The sequence below is a fragment of the Cystoisospora suis genome (assembly GCF_002600585.1).
Source record: "Cystoisospora suis strain Wien I chromosome Unknown contig_6668, whole genome shotgun sequence".
Classification (NCBI taxonomy): domain Eukaryota; phylum Apicomplexa; class Conoidasida; order Eucoccidiorida; family Sarcocystidae; genus Cystoisospora; species Cystoisospora suis.
The window spans coordinates 29-21,376 of NW_027159455.1; the positions used below are offsets into that span (position 1 = coordinate 29).

General features: G+C 43.3%; 1 protein-coding gene across 1 annotated transcript; it reads right to left on the reverse strand.

Moving 5' to 3' along the window:
- Positions 1-203: 203 nt before the first annotated feature.
- CSUI_010106 (uncharacterized protein) lies at positions 204-15,293 on the reverse strand (the record flags this gene model as incomplete). Its single annotated transcript, XM_068070211.1, has 6 exons — positions 204-522; positions 1,017-1,342; positions 1,365-6,541; positions 7,252-8,911; positions 9,918-11,680; positions 12,338-15,293. Coding segments are annotated over 6 exons (12,201 nt in total), but the record flags the coding sequence as incomplete, so codon positions are not given.
- Between the last annotated feature and the right edge of the window lie 6,055 nt (positions 15,294-21,348).

A 21,348-nucleotide genomic window follows, 5' to 3' on the forward strand; every position in this document is an offset into this window, starting at 1 on the left:
ATTAAAGACAGATAGATAGATAGATAGACTACGGACAAAAACATAGGTAAATAGACCAACGATAAATAGACAGATAGGATAGATTGATAGGAGAAGCGGGCGTGAAAAGATATGAGACCCTTCTAAAAGTACACACAGAGACACCCTTTGATGCTTGGAGTGTATATACAGCTCAAACCAGAGTCAAGCAGATCTTTTACCAGGTTGCCACCTTTGTATCCTCCGCTTCCTGCGTCATTCCCCCCGACTCCTCCTGATCCTCCTTTAAGAGGAGCATTTCCTTCAGTAGATGAAGAGGAAGAAGAAGAAGAAGTTGAGGAGATTCCTGCACGCCCAGCAGAGCTACTTTCCCCTTGGACAGCATCGAGAATCGCAGCCTCGATACTCCGTGGATCTCTCACGTGCTCTTCACCTCCATACGCTTGCTCTACAGAGGCTCGAAAATCCAACAGAAAGGGAAGAAGAGGAAGACGCCGAGGTGAGAGAGAAGACGAACTTGACTCAGGGATACCTAAAGTTGATCTACAGAGAAAGGACAAAAGAGAGGAGAGACAGAAGGAAACAGAGGCATGAGAGTGAGGAAACCAATTAGGAGAGAGACATGAGAATGATCCGAGAGAGAGAAGAAGTTAGAAAGACTTCAGAAGTCTACACAAGTACGTGAAATGGCGATCTTTTTCTTTCCTACGACACAACATACTTGGAGTGTACAGACAGCTGGATGGATGTGGTATTGTGATGCACATATCTCAGGTGTACGTACACCTCAAGTGAAGGGAGCCGGGAATAGGTAGGTAGTACTGAATTGACAGGTGTATGTACACCTCGAGGCCTGTCATGCTTCTCCTAAGCGTGGTGTCTACTACTTTGTATACAACTCGAACTGCTCGACCGGATAGTCTATCTCCTTCTTTGCTTTTTCTTTTTCTTTCATAACTTGTTGCCTCTAAAAGAGACCTCAGCTCCCATCCATGTGTCTCTCTCTTTCCTCGGATTTCAGTCAAGTAGACTCATACCTCTTGGTTCCTCCCTCTCCATTTTCATCTTCAGGTCTTTTTCTCTTTTTGCTCATTCCTTCTTCTCGTCCTCCTGTTGCCGAAGTCTTCTTGATCTTCTCTTCTTCATAAGTTCCTTCTATCTTCTCTTGGATCTTCTTCTTTTCTTCCTCCTCTTCCTCCTCGCTCTCTCCTATACTGCCTTCATTAAGCGTCGTCCTTTTCTTCGTTTTCTTTGCGGTTTCGGTCTTCCTCTTCTTCTTTTCAACCTTCATCTTGATCTTGTTCTTTTCTTCTTCTTCCTTCTCCGTTCCCACCCCTCTCCCTCCTATTCGCGCCGGGGCCGCCTTCACCCCCGTAGATTCGCACATCAAAAGGCAAGGAGAGAATAGGGAGTCGCTCATGATGTCTTGCTTGCTGTGTGAGAAAGATCGAGGTTGGGAGAGAAAGATGCTCTAAAGAAACCTTATGAAGATGCTGGTAAAGAGAAGATAAAAGACTCTTCATGGAAATGCTACCCTCGGGCTTAGTAAAGAAACGCTCATAGAGACGGCGATCGTCAGGAGAAGAACCCCCCCCATGTGTCGATTCGTTCTCCATACGAGGTCGAGAATCGATGATGAGATCTTCCTCTTCTTCTTTCACTTTCGAGGTCTCATGCATAGGTTGGTCTTGACGAGAATCGAGCCTTGAAGAATAGTCATCTGCTTCTTCTTCTTCGTGTTGACCTGTACAGTTATCTGTGCTGAGACGATCTCTCTTTGCAGGTCTTCTTTCCTGTCTTTCTTTGCGGCAAAGACTGGATAGACGCCCGGACATCTTTGAGACGGATGAAGAAGAATCTTTCTCAGCAAGGGAAGAAGAAGGCGAGGATGATAAATCGGATGCCTTCTCTTGCTTAGAGATGGCTTCTAGATGAGATGTGAAGGAAGACGGAGAATTTTGGATGTTTTCGAAAGCGACAGGCCCTTTAGGTAGATGTGAATCGATTGCCTGTGAACATCGACTTGATTGACAAGCTAATGAAGTAGACAACTTCTCATCTCGACTACTACTACTATCATTATGGTCGTCTTCGTCCCCTCCTTCATCTAGACGGAAAGGACTTTCTCTCGAGAAATAAGTTCCACTCAGTTGTGCTGTGCCTCTTCTCGCCTTCTCAGGAAGAAGAGAGGGAGATTTGATCAACGCTAAAGAGACATCATGAAGATCTTTCTCATCCGTGGATCGCTTCTCTTCTATGGAAGCACACAAAGCGTCTCTTCTCTCTGCTCTCTCTCGTTTTTCGCCTTCTTCTTCTTCTTGGACTTCTCCTACTACATTGCGTTTGTCGACGTCTCCGCTCTGTTTGCTACCTTCTAAGTCTCTCCCCTCTCCTTCAGCCTTTCTTATCGGCTCTGATCTTTGCTCTGGTACACTTTTTCTCTCTTCTTCTTCTTCTTCGAAGTAATGCTCGGCAACCAGGATCATAGCTAAGCTATCACGGCAGATATCCTCCCTAGTGAAGAGCAGCCTCGTGACGGCTTTGCGAAGCCCAGGCACCTCACCTGTCTCTACGAAAGTCCTTTGATGCATGTACCTGAATTCTTCTTCCTTGGAATCGATGGATGGCGCGCTCCTATTTTCATGAAAAGCTTTATCTTCGCTTTTCTTTTTATCTTTTCCTGAAGATGATGATATGCTCGTCTGTATTTCAGAGAGATCGTGTGTTTTTCTCTCATTGGAAGATCGTTCCTCAGAAGACAAACATACTGTTGTCGGCTGTGAAGATAGAAAGGAAGAAGAAGATTGAGAGTGGCAGGTTGTCTCCTGTGAAGTAAGCCATGCAGCTGTAAGTAGGGAAGAGATAGGAAGGTAAGAAGTGAGAAGAGACTGCTGCGCATGCTGAGAGTGTCGAGCTCTCATAGGAGAAGAAGAAGAACAAGATACTGAGGGAGAAGGAGGAGGAGAATATGACTCAGGAGTGAAGAGGGATGACAAGGAGTGAGATGTAAAAGAAGAAGAAGAGAAAGGAGAAACAGAAGAACGATAAGGTATGGAAGGGACTTGGGAAGAATCAAGAGAACATGACGAAGACGATGACGAGACGAAGGAAGGAGAAGACGAAGAAGCATGCAGATCAAGAGATGGCGAAAAAGGCGCAGAAAGTGCGGAAGCAAGAAAACCTGAGTTGCAGGGAGGTGATGGCAAGTCACTAGAAGTATCTCTTCGTTTCAGATCGAAGACTTCTCCTTCTCTCATAGAAGATGGAGAAGAAGAAGAAGCAAACAGAGAGATGTTCGATGAGGAAGAAGGAGAAATCGATTCTCTCGGAGAACTAGACAGCCCCCCGTGAGACGAAATTTGACCTCCTCTGTGGTGACCTTTTGTCTGGCTAGCTATGTGTACAGCATCACGAGAAGATGAGAGGGAAGAAGAAGAAGAAGATGAGGAGGAGGTGAGAAGAGGAAGAAGCTGAATCAGTGAAGGAGGAATAAATCGAGGTGCACCTGTTGAATGCATGCGAGACACAAGTTGCCAAAACTTCCTACTTTCTCTAGATGTCTCCGATGTCTTCTTTCTCTCCTTAGTATCTTCCTTCTCTTCCCTCTTTCTCCTCTTGTCTTCTTTCTCTTTCTCTTTCGCCAAAGACCGATGACCTCCTCGATACATACTACACAGGTGAGGAGGGCGGATGGTATCTGTCTGAGTCTGCAGAGGCGTCTTGGAAGCGATTGAAGGTAAGGAAAGAAGAAAGTCGATTTCTTTCTCAATAGATGTCTCATTCAAAGTCTCGTCTTTCGCAGAGAACGATGAGGAATCGAACGAAGAAGATCGGTGGAGGGAAGGTTTCTTGTTTAAGGAGAAATCCTGGAGTTTCTGTGATGTTGCCGGGTTATGAGAATGTGAAGAAGTGGATGAAAGAGTAGTAAGAGGCGAGCTTTCATTCACTTCATCTCTTACGTCTTTCTTCATCACCTGGGCTGTATCTGCTTCTACTTTATCTAGATCTTTTTGTTCTTCTTGTTTTGCTTGTTTTCTCTCATTCTTCTCTTCGTTAGTCAACTGTTCATCTCTCCCTTCCTTTCTTTCTTCTCTAGGAGACAGTTCATTACTTTTCTCTCCTTTATCATCTTGCTCGTCCTTCGTCAATTCCTCTCCGCCGCCTACCCTCTCTTCATTCGTCATCTCTTCTCTCTCTTCTTCTTCATCTCCCTCTCGTAGATCTTCTTCTTCTCTACTCTGCTTCCCTTGTCCTTGAGTCTCTTCCTCGCCGTCTCTCTGCTGCTTAGAATGAGATGACAGTAAAGAAGACGATTCTAAACAAGGAGGGCCTCTTCTTTCATCTCTATCTTTCCCTTGAGAGAATGAAGAGGTCGTTCTTCTCTCAGTTTCTGATTGCCCTCCTCCATCCTCGTCTATGCTAAGGCTGCTGCTTCTGTCGTCTTCTCTCTCTCTTCTTAAGCTACCTTGCTCTCCACCTCTCTTCTTCTTCTCCTCCTCCTTTTCCTTCTCCTCCTGATCTTCATCCTTAGCCGTCCCTTCCCCATCCCTGAGCTCTCCTATCTTCTCTATATCTAGATTCTTCTTTTTCTCCTCCTCTGTCTTCTTAGGAAGAAGAAGTCTTCGAAGGTCTTCTTGCTGCGCCATCCAACGTAAGTGGCGAGAAGGGGGCGTGGCGAGTTCATTATCACATCTATCCTCATCAGCCTTCTCAGCTTTTGAAGAGGCGAGGTGGAGGAATTCTCTCTTCTCTTCTCTCTCTAGCGTGGTATCTTCATCTCCTCTCTCTGATGCTTGTTTTGGACTTGTCAAGCTTTCACACGGAGGTATGGATGATGCAGCTAACTTTCCTGGGAGATCTGATAGATTTCTATGAGCTTCGTTCAAGTTCGATCTCTCAGTAGGTTTCCTAGTAGAAGGAGTGCATTTCTTACTTTTCTCTCTCTTGCATAGTGTTTCAGCAGATCCTTTTTCGACTTCTTTCTCTGGGTCTCCTTTGGTGGATGCCTGAGAAGTATCGGATTCATTTCCGGCTATGCTGTAAAGACATTTCTTTCTCTGGTCATTCTCGTTTCTCTTCTCCTTTCCTTCTTCTTCTTCTTGTTTCTCTTTCGGTAGGATCTCTTGATCTTGTATTGCCGGTTCACGAAGTTGATCCTCTCCTCTTGTTGTGCTAGACACTTCTTCCTCTTTCTTCTTCTTTTCGAGCCTTTGGTCCTTATGTCTATCTTCTTCTCCGGACTCTTTTGGTGTCTTTCTCTCAGCGGTGCTTGTCTTAGCTTGAGAAGATGTGAAGATCTGAGAATGTTTCTGCTTCAGTCGGGATGAGAGGTCCTGGATAGCGTCTAGACCTGGAGCTAGCCATGATGTCTGATACATAGCTAGCTGATCACATGGAGTGAGAGAATGAAGTTTCGTCGCGACTAAATCACATCGATTGTTCAGCAGAAGAGAATCGATCTTATCCGTTTTGGTCTCGATACGAACCGTACCTTCTGAGAAAGCAAAGAACTGATGAAACTTCTTCTTGTCTCCTCCTATAGACAATCCCTCTTGTCCGTACATCACAACGACAGAGTCGATACTAGCGGGAGAAGAAGAAGGGAAGTGGAGATCAGAAGAAGCTGAAGATGGGGAAGATGAGGAAGAAGTGAACAACATATCTCCTAGACTTTCTTGGATTGCTAGAGTCTCGATATTTCCTTGGAGAACAATCTGCTCGCTAGCTAAGAGAAATCCGCGTGGGATCTTTCCTCTTTTGAGCTCTCTCTCCTCTCCCTCTCTCATTGTTGAAGAGGGTGTTAAGTGGTCATACTCTACAAGAGAAGGAAAGCTTGGCGGAGGTCGTATGTTGGGAGACAAGTCAGATAGAGACTCCTTTCCTAGCGAATCTATAGAAGAGAAATTTTCTCTTGGAGGATTCGTCTGGAGAAGATTTTCATCCTCTGATGGTGACGCTTCATGAAGCGTATTCTCATCTGAGTTCGAAGAAGATGAGGTGTAGAGGAAGACAATCGAAGCCCCACCATCGATTTGAATGGAACCCGATGCTGATAGAACAGGAGGGACAGGATATGGAGAAGCCGTTCTTCTTTGGTGCGTAGGACTACTATCATGGCAACTCGCCTTGTCTTCCTTTCTTCTCTCAGAGTTTGAGAAAGAAGGTGAGAAGAGTACAGAGGGGACAGAGGAAGAAGAATGTCCTTCTTGATCTTTGTAAGAAAGAGAAGAAGTTTCTGGAGGGACAGGAGTATGGCTATTCACATCGTGATACATATCTTCCTCTGTTGTTATGCACTCTTCATCTTGCCCTCCTAGGAGACATTCTGCGGTTTCTCTTGTATCTTTCTCCTGAGAAGTTTTGTCGCATAAGCCAGCCTTTCTTGGAGTCGACGTAAGAAGAGGAGACGCCCTCTTTCGAGATAAAGATAGATTCTCTCGAGTGTTTCTCGTCTTTCTTCTTTGGGGAAGAAAGAAGAGGGAAGAACGCTCACGTAGACGTACGGAACCTGAGGCAGCATGTAAATGCGTGCTGGACTGAAGAATATAAAGAGACGCTCCACCTACAGAACAAGTCACGAAAGAAAGGAAGAAAAACAGTGAAGACAATTATCGTCATACACTTGGGAAGAATTAATTATGTACGTACACTCAATATGTAGACTATCGATACATATGTGTACATACACAAGTACTTAGGTACATACGCTCATACACAGAGATATGTACATGCGTACATAGGCGCACAGATACATACATCGATGTAGACAGGCAGACACGCAGATACGTGCTACATACATATTCGTACATACATATTGATACCTATCCATACAGGATGAAGCAAGAGACGAGGAGAATGCGCCGAGGCCTTGATCTGAAAGTGCGGATGAAAAAAGGCTGGGCGGTTAGATGAGAAGAATACGTGCATCCACTACTACTACTAGACTACAAATAGAACTGACACCCCGACCACGAGTAGACTAAGAAGCAAAGAGATAAAGGAGGGACTCATTAACAGAATACCATGTGAATGCTTACGCTTGTTCTCCTTCCTCACTTCTTGTGGAATAAGACGTAGATGAAGAGGACGGGTTTCCTATGTGTATATATATATATATATCTATGTATACATATGTATAAGGTAGATCAGGCTAAAGCGCTTTGACATGCTACCTCGCCTCTTCTCTGTCTCTCTTTCTCTTTCTCTCTGTTGATGAGTTCAAAATGGAGAAGATAGAAGTGTATACAGAACGATAGAACGTACGTTTCATACCTCCTCCATGTAAGAGAAGACTTCCGATAATAAGTTTACGAGGGACTTGAGTTAAAGGAGGAGAAGATGAGAAGGAGATATGAGTTCTATCTCTTCTTGATGTTTCGAAAGAACGATCTCTCTTTCTCATCCTTTCCTCCTTTCTAGCACCCTTGCCCTCTTCAACAAATTCATCTGGAGAGGAATTCTCTTTCTGTCTTTCTTCCACCTCATCAGCCTTGACACCTAACATCTCTTCATTTTGTTCTCTTCCTTCATCCACCTGGACCACCGTAGCCATCTCTCTGCCATCCCCTCCTTCTTCTTCTTCTTCCTCCTTCTTCTTCTTCTTTTTCTCATCATTGATCGTAGCTTCTCTTTCCTTCTTTCTATCATCCGTTCCGTCTTGAAGCATTTCTCCTACGGCCTCCTTCCTATCATCACCGACTCCTGCCTCTCTTCTATCTTCATGTTGAGATAAAGTCACTTCTCTCCCCTCGTCATCATGACTATAACCTGTCTCTACTGTCTCCCCCGTCGCCCTTGTTTCTCGATCGTCTTCTGAAGCCTCTCTCTTCTTCTTCTTCCTATGGGTTTGTAGGGTGTCTCTCTTCTTAGAAGGAGATGAGAGTCTTCTCCGTGTCCTTCTCGTGTCTTCTTCTCGATGAAGAAAAGCGATGGCGCTTTCGATTTCTATATTTAGAGAGAAGGAGAAGAGTAGGCTCCTTTCATCGATAGGTGTCGGCTGGAAGCTCACAATTTCTGTGGGAGTGATCGATGTATACTCTACTCTCTCTTGCTTAGGCGGGGGGATCATATGAGGAACAGATCTATCAACAGGATTCTTATCTGTATCAGCTTGATATCTCCCTTCTTCTTTCTCTTCCGTGTTGTGTAAAGCAGGCGAAGAAGACGATCTTGACGAAAAAGAAGAAGATGAAGATCTCTCCACTTCATTGTGACCTCGGGGAGTGTGTTGAGAAGACAGAAATTCTTTGTGAGAGAATGCTGTCTTTTCTTCTTGTCGATCTTTCTGTCTCTCTTCTTCTTCTTCTTCCTCTTCTTCTTCTTCTTCCTCTTCTTCTTCTTCCTTGTGTCTATGAATGCTGTTCCATCTGAAGACAGATTTTAAAAACGAAGAGACAGTTCCTATGTTTCCTTTCTTTCTCCGTGTATAAGTCCCCTCACCATGAGGAGAGATAAAAGCTTCAAGCGCCCTCTGCGCAAACTTTTCTTTTCTCCTCTTCTTTGTCTCATCTGACCTCCCACCTTCTTCCTTCCTCTTTTTCTTTTCTCCCACCATATCTTTCTCTCTTCGTCTTGAATGCTCCGCTGGATGTACACCCTGGCCCCTCAATGGACTAGACGAAAACTCAGATGATTTAGCAGAGAGAGATGATTGAAGAGAAGAGAGACATGATGAATGAGGATGCTTAAGATTAACAGGATTTTCAGATGGAGAAGTCGAGGAGATAGGAGAAGAGGAAGTAGAAGAGATAGAAGGAGAAGAAGAAGAAGGTCTTCGGGAAGGTGTTATGAGAGACGTCTCTAGTTTGTTATAGATCAAGAGCTTCCGATGAAAAGAAGAAAAAATCGTACCGGCTCCACCGCATGTACACGATAGAACATCTCTATGGCCATGCTGCTGTGAGACTAAGCTACACCCTCCTGTTGCCCTTACCTAAACGGAGAAAGAGAGAAAGAGAGAAACAAAGAATGAGAGTTCAGGGAGCCACTTGATCTCGTGTCTCATAGGTTGCTGGACTCCGCATGCATACGGAGATACACTTCCATTTCTAGTGCCTGTATCTGGGCGTGGATGTACGTGTGTCGGAGAGAGGAAGGGAAGGAGACATCTGCATGACTAGAGAGATGAAGGCGAGAAGCACGAGGGAAACCTTGGATTTCAAAATTTCGTTCTTTCGCTGTCATGAAAGTAAACTCATGGTACAGGGAAGACAAAACATCGTTGAGGAAGAGGCCAGGTGTTCACGTATCAGCCGCAGATCTGTCACGGATACCACGCACGTAATAGAGGCGATCAACTCACCTGTAAGAGTGCTAAAAAGCTTTTCGCACCCGAGCAAATGCAGTTGTACATACACCCGGGCAAATGCAGGTGTATATACACCCGGGCAAATGCAGGTGTATATACACCCGAGCAAATGCAGGTGTATATAGGCATGTGCTTTCAAAGGGCTTAGCTTCTACGACCACGCGCTGAGTCTAGGCAGAAGGAGGGTTTAGACCGCGAGAAGGGTCGTGAAGGAAAGGAGTAGGACTACGCTCACACCTATCTATGTATGAATGTAGGCACATAAGTGTACATATGTATCCATATAGATAGAGAGATGTATATATGATTAACTACATGGATAACGAAAGCTCGATAAAGAGAGAGAGATATATACGCAGAAAGATGTCGTTTCGCTCACAGAAGATTTCTACGGTGTAGGTAGAGAGAGATACACACCCCTGTATGGTGGAGGTATACCTCGCTGCGTCTTCTGTCGACCTATCGAGAGACACGCAAGTGTGTACATCAAGGAAAAACCGAACTCGACACTGAGAGAAAGAGAGAAAAAGAGTGAGAGAGAGAGAGACGGCGGATGAAAGGATATTCGAGGACCATGAAGAAGCACAAATCAGGTAAGCGTATGTATCTAGATGAGCTTGGTATTGCTTACGAGTGGTATAAGAGGATGAGCCTGCTGTATATACAGCGCAATTCTCCCTCCCCCACCAGCTGCGCAATCACTCCATGTTTGACTTTCTTGCCATTGATGGAATGTCTCTAGCAACTTCATTTCCTTCACCACGGCTATCCTCTCTTCTTCCTCTTCATCTTGCTCTTTCTCCATCTCTATCTCCAACATCCTTCTCCCTCTTTCTCTTCTTGTCATCCATCCTTTCTTAGTCCCCCTATGACCATCCTCTCTCAATCTCCTTCTTCCTTCTCTCTCTTCTTCTCTCAAACCAAGGTGTCTCGTTGAGGCCATTCTGAATCGCCTCCTCTTTTTCTTATGACCATCTGCGTATTCACGTCTCTCTTCTATTTCTTTTCTTCCTCTTCTTCCTCCTTCTTTCTCATCTATTTCCACCTCTTCTGGCTTCACTACCCCGACCGTCGTGTTACGACCAATCGCGCGACTCTTTTCTGTCTTTCCTCTCTCTGTCCTTCCTTCTAGATCTTTCTTCGAGAAGAAGGCAAGCTCTCCTAGTCTTCTCCTTACCTTCTCATTTCTTGAACTTAAGATCTCCTTTGTAAGACACCCACCTCCTCTTGCTTCGATCTTTCCTTTCGCTTGAAGAGGAGAATGAGAGAAATGAAGAGAATCGGCAAAGATCAGAATTGATCCCCCGCTACCTCCTGTTGCTTCTAATGGATAAGAGAGATGTCCTAGATCTACGCCTTCTTCATCTTCTTCCTTCCTTTCTTGACCTTGTCGAAGAAAAGCAGCTTTATCTCTCTTCTCTCTCTCCCTCCTTTTCATCTCTTTCCGCCCCTTTTCTTCTTCTTCTTCTTTCTCTTCCTCTTCTTCTTCATTCTCATGGATGTGGTCTAGAGTGCTATCGCGTTGTGGAGAAGTTGCCATCGCCTTGTCCTTCCTTGACTTGGAAAGAAAATCGAAGAAGAAGAAGAAAAGCCATTCTTTCCAGACGGCTCTTCGACTCATTCTTCTTCTGTCTCTTCTTCTTGATCTTCTCCATCTCCCCTGCTTCTTCTTTATTTTCTTCCTTTCTTCATTCTCTCTCCCTTTCATTCCTTTCTTATTCTTCTCTTCTTTCTCTCCTTCTACAGCTACTCTTTCTTCTGCTTCTCCTCGTCCCTCCCCTTCCCCACGCTCTTTTTCATCCTTCTTTGTGAAAGACTCCCTTTCTTCTTCCGTCGTTTTCCTCTTCAATTCATCTGCAGCTACTCGTGAAGATGTCTCTCTTTTCTTTAAGTCAATAAGATTCCAGCCGTCTTCTCCCGATGAGGAAATTCGCCCTCCATATAAAACTAACCGCTTTCCTGCATAGAGTGTAACTACACCTCCTCCACGTGCAGGTGGATACCTCTTCACTCTTGAAGAAGATTTCTTTCTTGATCTCTCTGCATGTTGCAAAGCAAGAGAAGCAGGAGAAGACGAAGAGGATGGTATTCGATCAGAAGAGTCCCCTCCCTTGTACTTCTTTCTTTCCTTAGAGCGACTAGGGTGTCTATTCTTCTTGAGAGAGGAGATGCGCTTGTCTTTTGTTGAGTAAGTTAAGGTTTCGTCAGAAAGAGAAGAGAAAGAAGAAGAGGAAGAAGGAGAGAAAGAAGAGATAGGAGAAGTATGGAATGGAAGAAGAGATCCCGCTGAACCGAGATAGATAGGAAGAAAAGGAGAGCCATAGGTAGGAAGAGGAGGTCGTGGTGTGGACACCTTGAGAGAAGAAGAAGAGAATGAGGTGAGATCTAAGAACTCTGCAGAGAAACAAGAGAAAGCGCAAAAAGAGGTCGATACGGGAAGCCTGTATGGACTCTCTCTCTGTCTATATATACATATACACATATATGACTTCTATATGGATACATCTATGCAGATATACTATGCCACCATCACTCCGTGTAAATAGACATACAGAATATACAGATAGACATGACTCATCGAATCAGTACACACGCACACATGTCTACATAACGACAAGCACAAGTCTATCTATCTGTCTTTAACCTATCTTTAATCTATCTTTAATCTATTTCTATGTAAGGATGAAGGAGAGGACTGTTTGAAGGAGGTGAGAGCTTATGAGTTATGTCAGATGTGTGGAAGAACCCAGAGAAGAGAGAGAAGGAAAGAAAGAGAAAGAGGGTCGACTTCACATGTATCTACAAAAGAAAAGAGATGAGAATGTACATCACCGCTCTAAAGAAAAGCCAGGAAACAAGAGAAAAAGAAAAAGAAGAAAACAACACTCACACGCCTATGTACAACCTATACGATATAGATATATATATATATATAGATATAGATATATATATATATAGATATAGATATAATATATATGTATATTCATAGAGAGAAAGAGAAAGGGAGAAGGAGAGAGAGAGAGAGGGAGAGATATAGGATGATGAACGAACCATTAAGGATGGAGTTTTGTGCACAGCTAGCTCCTCCCGCATCTATTTTGGTATCTACAAATTTGCCTCCTATGCCTCCGTAGCTAGCTCCTCTCATCATCTGCGTGTCTAGACCTGGGACATCACGAGATTCAGCTCGAACTTCTTCTCTCTCTTCTCTAACGAAATTCTTTCCTTTTTCTTCTTCTTCTTCTTCTTCTCCCTCTTCTTCTTCTCCTTGTTCGCTCTTAGTATTCTTTCTCTTCTTCTCTCTCTTCTCCGTCTTTCCGTCTGGTCTACCCAGCGGGTCTACCCCCTCTCTATCAGAGAAGAACGTACCAGCGATATCAACGAAAGGGTGTGAAGAAGAGGGAGGAGAAGAAGAGGAGAAGAGGCTAGTGGCATTCGCAGAGATCTCGGCTCCGGACTGAAGAATGATATCTCCCCGTGCATAAAGAAAGATCTCTCGACAATGCAGAAGAGAATCGCGAGAAAGAAGAATATTGCCACCACTACAGATTTCGATCTTCCGTCCTCGATTCTCTTGTCTCTTTCCGAAAGAGAAGCGAGCAGAAGAGTTTCTCTTCAGCTCCTTGGAAAGGTCATCTATGTCGAAAAAGTTGAAGTCTTCGTCGTCTTCTCCTACCTCGCCATCTTCATGATGATTTCTTTCTATCTCATCCTCTTCTTCTTGTTGTTCTTCTTCTCTTTTCTGGAGACAAGTGAACTTCTTCTTCTTCTTCCTTGGGGCATTTTCGGAGTTGTCCGTTTTTCTTGAGAAGTCGACAGAGGCTTCGGCGTCTTGAGAGATTTCTTCTCCTCCCTTTCCTTCCGCCTCTCTTGCCTCACCAGGTGTATGTACACCCGAAGAGAGAAGGGATTTCTCTGTCCTACTCTCTCTTCCAAGACCTTCTCTCTCTCTGGGATTCACACTTGAGTCTCGATGAACTATCTCACAGTCATCCTCCTCCTCTTCCTTCTCTTTCATGTCAGTCATCTCTACAGCTTTTATGTCGCCTTTCTCTCTCTTCGTCTTCTCCTTCCTCATCTTTTCTTTCTCGAAGACTTCTTCTTCTTTTTCTCCTTTCTGACTTCTCTTCAGATCCCGACAGAAGAACAGATCTGCGAGAGAAGGAGTAGAAGAAGAACCCGTTAGACCACCAGACCACCTTGTCTCCTTTGCTTTACACTCTTCTTCTTCTTTCTCTCTGGATGGTTTGAATCGAGGGAGAAGAAAGTCAAGTAAATTCTGCTTTCTTCTCTTTGATCTTCTCCAGGTTGATAAAGTCTCTTTCTTCTTTCTGTTCCTCTCCTTACAAGAGATATCTTTCTTATCTTCTTTCTTTCTTGATTTCTCTCTTCTCCTAGGGTCTTCCGCTGTCCTTTCCTTCTTCTTCGTCTTCCGCCTTCTCTTTCCTTCTTCTTCTTGCTGTCTCTTTTCTTCTTCTACTCTCTCGTTCTTTCTCTTGTTTCTCCTTCTCTCTCCTCTTCTAGTTCTTTCCGAGAGAATCTCTTTCTCCTCATGCATGAGAGCATCGCTACATACAACTTCTACATGGGCGTCTATACGGACGTCCCCCTCATAGACTACACGAAAGCCTGATATAGAAACTTCTCTTGTATTTATATCTCTGTCTTGACTCTCTTCACGGGGATTAGGAGATGAAGGAGAAGAAGAGGAAGAGAGTGGATGTGAATTCATCTCTACAGACTTCTTTCTTTCTCGCGAGGAATCTTCTCCTTTTTCTTCCTCTCCTTCTTGTAGGTTCTCCTCTTTCATTTCTTCTTCATGTTCTCCTTCCCGTCTCCGTCTCTCTCTCTGCCTTGCCGTGTTCTTCTTCTTCTTCCCTCCTATATAGCATGTATTATTCTCAATTCTATCGCATGCAGACACTTCCGCTTTTACGCCGAGGTGCCACTCACAAAATGAGGGAAGAGAAGAGGTAGTCCAAGAAGAAGGAGAAATCCCTTCTTGAGAAGAAGAGGAGGAGGGAGAAGAAATCTCTCCCCTAGAAGAAGAAGGAGAAGAAGAAATCTCTTCTTGGGGATAAGAGGCGGAAGAGGGGACGACTCCTTCACGTTCACTGCCCTTTGCCTTAGCGGGTTTGTCTTGAAGAGTTCGTGAGGAAGCTAATGAGAAAAAGTCTTCTACTCCCTCAAGAATGCTCGAGATCGTCTTCTTCTTCGTCTTTTCTTCTTTCTTTTCCTTCTCTTCTTTCCCGCTGTCTTGTACAGAAGGAGAAAGATGAAGAAGAATCCCTCTCACTTCTTCCTGAAGTTCCTTTATCTTCTTTAATTCTTTCTTCTTCTTCTTTTCTTCTTTCTCTCCTTTTCTTTCTTCATCTTTCTCCCGCTGAGCCAGCCGTTCCAAGGAAGAGGCTAAAGGAGAAGACCCCGAGATTTCTCCTCTCCTAGACACCTCGACGTTACTAAAAGAAGGAAAAGAAGAAGAAGAAGAAAGTGAAGAAGAAGAAGAAGGAAAGGAAGTCTTTTGTTTTCTTTGACGGTAACTTCCTGTCTTAGCTTCAGTATCTCGGACGTTCTTATCATGATCATAGGCGTATAGGCGGCTATAAATCTCTTTCATCTTCCTCTCTCTTGAATATACATCCTTCACTAATCTCTTCTTCTTCTTTATCCCCCCCTCATCATCATCTTCTTCTTCATCTTCTATCTCTTCTTCCTCTTCTTTTCTTTTCTCCTCTTCTTCTTTGTTCTCTTCAGACCTCGCGTCATGTATAGTAGATGATCCACCTCTGTGTAGAGACAGGATGGCGCTACTTCTATCACTCCTATCTGAGAGATCTGAGGACGAAAGATAACGCTGCTGCTTTTCTTCTTCACTCTTTGCATCGGGAGAAAGAGGAGGAAGGAAAGAATCTCTTGAAGGAGGCGGAAGAAGATCTAAAGAAGAAAACCGTTCATGTGCAAGAGATGAAGAAGTTCGCGTAGAAAAAGAAGAAGATGGTATCGAGAGAGCTTGGAGAAGAAGAAGAAGAAAGAAAATGAAGAAACAGAAAGGATTGCTGCACAGGGTGGAGAGAAGAGAGAAGAAGAAAGAGGAAGAAGACGAGGATGAAGATAAGAAGAAAGAGGAGAAGAAGGAGAAAAAGAAGCAGTGGAAGTAGAGGCCTCTCATCTTGTTCTCTGTACACAGGAAACCTGGATTACTTTCTTGAGAAGAGTAGAGTGTCTATACACTCGAGAGAATGGACTGTATCGTCTTCCAGAGACTCTGAATCTATCGAGAAAGAAGAAGAGAAGAAGAAAGAATTTAGAGAGAGAGATAGTGTGTGTGTCGGAAAGATGATTGAATGGACGGATCTTTCTTCTTCTTTTTCTTCTTTTTCTTCTCCATCCTTTTTATCTTTTCTCAGAGAGCATGAGGAGCTTCTTTCTTTCTTTCTGTCTGTGAAGAAACTCGGGCCCAGGAGATGACGGATGGTTCACCTGAAGACGAAAAAGAAGAAAGAGAGATAAAGTGGAGAAAGAGAGAGAAGGAAGGAGAAAGGAAAGAAGAAGAAGAAGAAAGAAACGAAGAGATCTATCTCCATAGAAAAGTATTCATTTTAAAACCGCCCCTCTGTCACAAACTTCTATCCTCTAAAGCTCTAAAGATTACAGCCTCGCCTTTCTTTCTTTCTTTCTTGTCTTTTTCGTCGTTCTTCCCCTTTCTTATTTCTTCTTTTTCTTCCTCTTCTTGCTTGCTCTGGTGTATCTACACACGACACCTTGGCCTGGAAAGAAAGAGTGAGAAAGAAAGAAAGAAAGCGTTCTCTTTCTTTCGTTCACTTCATTCAACGTCGGACTTAACAAGTAGAGAAGAAAATGACTTGTAGTGAGAAGACTTTACGAGTTGGGATCCCAAGAGAAGAGGGAAAGAGAGAAAGAAGATGAAAAAGAGAAAAAGAAGAGAAAGATTATTTCGAAGAAAGAGAAGAAGATTGGGACTAAATGATTGCCCGGGTGTATATACACTGGATTTGTTAAGCAGAAAGAAGAGAGAATAAGAAACAAGACACCTGCTAAACAATGGAGAAGAGAAGCTTCCTTGGCCGCTCCTCCTTATCTCTAACCTGCCCTTTTCATCTTTACAAGAGAAACATGTCACCTCTCTTTCTTCTTCTTTTTCTTCTTGATCAGTCTCTCTTTTCATCTAAAAGAAGAAGAGGAAGAAGAGAAACTTCAGTCATTTCTTCGTCTTCCTTCTCATGACGAGAGGAGAAGAAGAAGACCGACTTTACTTCTCCTTCTGAGTAGAGATCCATATGATAGATACGTGTACAGATATCTGAAGCCATCTAGCTACAGCTTTCGGGGGTGTCGAGAGAAAAGCAGAGAATTGCCTCTGCCTACACTCAGACCATCCTAGCTGTACATACACCTCACTGTCGAAAATCTCATCTCCAAAAGAGAAATCCTCCTGTGAGGAACTGACGAAGAGAAACATACATCTATATATATCTATATCTATCTATATATATGTGTCTTCAAGTTTGCCGTTGTGTAGGTAGAAGCCTCTCGGGTGTTTGGCTTTTCTAGACTTTCCTCTAGGAAAAAGGAGAGAAAATCTCTTCTATCTTCGTGGACTTTCATAGAAGGCTGCAAAACTTTCGTCGTGTTTGTCGCATACGATTTCGATCTAACGAATAGAGAGAAATGATAGACTGGGCTAGAGATAGAGAAGAAGTAAAAGGGATGATAAAGAAGAAGACAATCGAAAGAGAAAGAGGAGAAAAGAGACTGACGGGAGAAGCAGAAGAAGAAGCTTAGAGCCGAAGATGTGAAGAAGGGAAAGAAGAGGAAAGAAGATATCTTTCAAGAGAAAAAAAAGCGATAGGAACACGCAGCTCTCTCCATGCATGCACCGACACACACATCATCCTGTCTGGAAAAGAGAAAGAAAGAGAGAGCAAGGATGAATGAAAGAAAGAGGAGGAAGAAGTAGAAGGAGAGAAAGAGACTCGTGTGGGGGGAAAAGAAAAGAAGAGAAATCACGAAGAGATCTCTTCAAACCCTCAGAGGAAAGGAGAAGAATAAGAAGGATAGCAAAGAGACATCGCGAGAGAGAAAGAGAAAGAAAGAAAGAGAGACACGTCTCTTGTTAATCTTCCTGTCCGTGTGTTGCATGTACCTATTCCTCACTGAAATCTTCATGAACTTTTTGCATTCCCCTTTCTATCTTAAAGCAATCTTTCTTGACAAGAGACGACCAAAGATTATGATATACTCCACTGATACCCTCACTAGCTAGAGAGAAGAAGAAAAGAAGAGAAAAGAGAAGAGAGGATGAGACAGAGGCTGCTTGCTCCGTCGCGTGATTGATCAAAGAAGAGGCGGTAGAAGAAGAGGGAGGGACTTGAGGTCGTAAAAAGAGAAGAAAACGGAGTGGGAGTGGTCTTCTTTCTTTGCTTGCTTTCAGAAATGTAGCAGTAGTAGTAGTAAGGACAGAAAGAAAGAAGGGGAGAAGAAAGCAGGTGTTTTGCGAGAAGGAGGAAGTGAAATGAATGAAGGAAAAAAAAAAAAGGGAGAAAGAGAGCTCAAAATTCGAGACTCTCCTGTGTTTCTCAGACTCTGTCGTGGCCTCCGTATCAAGTGTGCGTCTCGATGTGTGTCGATTGTCTCCCCCCTCCTATGTCTCCTTCCGCAAGACAAAGAAAAGAAAGAAAGAAACGTCAGGCTTTCTTTCTCTTCCTCTAGCGATTTCTGTTGCATTTCTTCTTCTTCTTCTATGGCATGTGTCTCTCCCTGTGCGTCTGTCTCCTCCCTCCTTCTTCTCCCCGTCCCTCCCCTTCCCCTCCCCCCCCACTTCTTCCCTTCTGTCTCTCTCCTTGTCTCTGTCTCCCTCTGTGTCTCCATGGCGCTTTCTCACTCTATCTCTTTTTTTTAGACCTCTGTCTCGCCCTCTTCATCTTCTGTCCGTGTGATTTAGGGTGAGAGAAAGAAGCAATTCCGTGCTGCATGTCTTTGCTCTTTCTTTCAACATATCTCAATCTACGGAATGAGAAAAGACTGATGAAAAAAAGTCTTCTTCTTCTTCTCCTCATCTCTTGTACGCTATTCTTCCTGTAATAGGCTTGTGAAAGAAGTTGTCTCAAGAAACCCTAGAAGAATGACGCTATCTTTAGTCCATCTGTCTCTACCCTACCTACCTTCGACGTTTCTACCTCCCTACTGATCTCTGACCGATCTATCTTTGATCTATCTTTGAGGAATCTCTTGCAGTTCGCGTCCTTCTTTTTCCTTTCTTTGTCCTTTTTTGCATGCAGTCCCCACCCCAGACAGACACTCTCGGGGCGTGGCGCTCTCGAAGAGACAGGCAGATAGACTATGAGGAAGCTTGCAACATACCGATCTAGACAGACATGTACATAGACCTACACAGACATAAATAGATACACTGAAGAGATATTAAAGATAGATACATTAAAGATAGATAGGTGGATAGACAGGTCGAGTAAAGATGGCTTCTAGAGAACTAGATGGACGGATAGACAGAGTAAGGAAAGACAGATAGATAGATAGACGTGATCCAGCAGACAGATCGTTAAGGTAGAGAGTCTGACTAGTCTTGGGTCGAGAGGAAGAAGAAGAAGAAAGAAAAGAAGAATAAAAATGAAGAGAAGAGAGCCTAATCTCCTCCTGGTTTATCGTCTACCTCATGAGGCATCTCCGGCAGCAACATAGCTGACAAGTTTGAAGTCAATCAGAGAAAAGAAGAAAAGAAAGAAGGAAGGAAACAGCCTATGAACGGGAGAAGACGACAGACGAAAGAAAAGTGGAAAGATGCGTCCCTAGTTGGAGGCGTAGTAGTAGCACAGGTACATTATGCTGTATCTTTCTATCTATCCATATATATATATATATATCCATATATATATATGCGGAGGTGTATCCAAAAAGATATATATGTAGAGAGAGAGATATACCTAAAATTTCGGGACAGTCCCATCTATAAATCATTCTTCAGTTCGTCTTCTCTCTCTTGCTTTCCCTACTGTTCCTTAAGAGAATCTTTTCTTCTTCTTGTATCCATCATGAAGGCTTCGATGGATGAAGTCGATCTCTTCGTTTTCCCTACACCTTCATACGACTCGGTATGCTTCTTCTCTCTCTTGCTCTTCTTCTTTTCTTGCTGAAGAGGTTAAATTTATCTCCTTCTAGACAGCTTCTCCTTACCATATGAAGTGTCTCTCAATCTTCTTCCTTCATCTCTTTTCGTCATAAGAAAGACTTTACTTACCTTCTCTACAGACAGCATGCGATCTTTACAGGAAAACTTCCCGTCATCTTGTCCTTCTCCCTAGCCTGCCACTTTGGAGGCTGTAAGGTTACATCAAACACCTACGTACTAGTCGCAAGGCAAGAAAGAGAAGTTCTCTTTCTCTCTCTTCTTCTTTATCTCTCTCTTACAAGTCAACAAGAGAGAAGAAGAAGTTTGATAGCGTTAGGGAGTGTGTGTCTTCTGTTGTATAGTAAAACTCTCTGTAATTCCTTTCTTTCTCTCCGGTTCGCTTCGTCCCAGGCAGGAAAAGAAGAAAAACGGAGAGGCACCGAGGAACTTCTTTTTCTCTCTCCCTTAATGGATTAGATAAAGAAAGAAAGAAAGATTGAGAGAGAGGTAGATAGATACACAGGGCTCGAGAAGAGAGATCAGGTCCGTCTCTCTTTGGAGGTAGACTAGGAGAACATACCTGAAGGAAGTGCAGGAGTAGAGAAGAGGCGAGAAAAGGAAGGGAAAGGGGAGGTGCCAGTTGACCTCTTCAAACTCTATCATAGTCCTCATCCTGACACTACTATGACTACTCCTAATCGTCATAAATAGACTTTGTCGTCATACTCCAGTAGCAGTAGTAGTAGCAGTAGTCGTCGCAATAGGAGCAGTAGCTGGAGTGCATATACACAGATGATGCATGCATGCATGCAGGCTGATATTTATATTGTATATACACTCCAGCGACTACGCCTTCAGATCATCATGATTATCACCCGAAGGAGATGATCTATACAGCTGTATATACACCCCAAAAAGAGAGGAAATTTCGACACTTGATAAGAGAATGCTTTGCAGAAACGACCAATCTGCTTTTTCATGGCTTTCCTCTTCAAACACTTATTAAATCCCTCGTGAACACGTAAAGAGAAATTCCACAGATCTCCTCCTTCTTCTCTTCTTCTAGTCTTTTCTTCGTTATTCTTTCTTTCCTTCTTTTTCCTTCTTGATAGAATCTTTCATCTGAAGAAAGGGTACTGCGGTCAATTTCTTGAAAAAGACGCAAAGAGGAAGAAGAAGAAGGATGAGGTGAATGAACTTCTTCATGTTTCGACCAACATGCGAGAGAGAGAAAGAAAGAATAACACCAGAAAGAAGAAAAGAGAAAGACATTCCCTCTCTTACCATTGACAAGGCGAGACAGAATCTTCAATGAAAGAAAGAAAGAAAAGAGAAAGATGAAAGGAAACTTCTGTACGATGGTCTTCACGTTGCCTTCTCTCTCTCTCTTTTCGTTTCTTATCATTATGATGAATGCGGCTTATACAACGAATGAGGAAAAAAGAGGAAGATCCAACTTCTTCCTTCTCTCTTACCAACGTACTAATGCTTCCCCACTTCTTGTCGACCAAACCAGTCGACGTATAGAAATATGCATGTACATATATGCATATATATTTATATATATATCTTCATGTATGTGTATGTATATGTGTATATGTGTGTATAGGCAGTGGACTTCTTAGTATACGCCGGGTGAATAGGAAAGGAGAGATCGAATTGACTGAGGCCATACAAGCCATTACAGCCATACCGATACACGCACAAAGAGATAAGGGGATAGATAGATAGATAGATTAATAAATCGACTAAAGACAGACAGACAGATAGATAGATTAAAGAGAGATGCATAGCCACATCTCTCCTGTTCATTGCTACACACTCATTCCCACATACCTATGTACATATCGATAGATACCTATATACATATAGATAGATAGATACCTATATACATATAGATAGATAGATACCTATATAC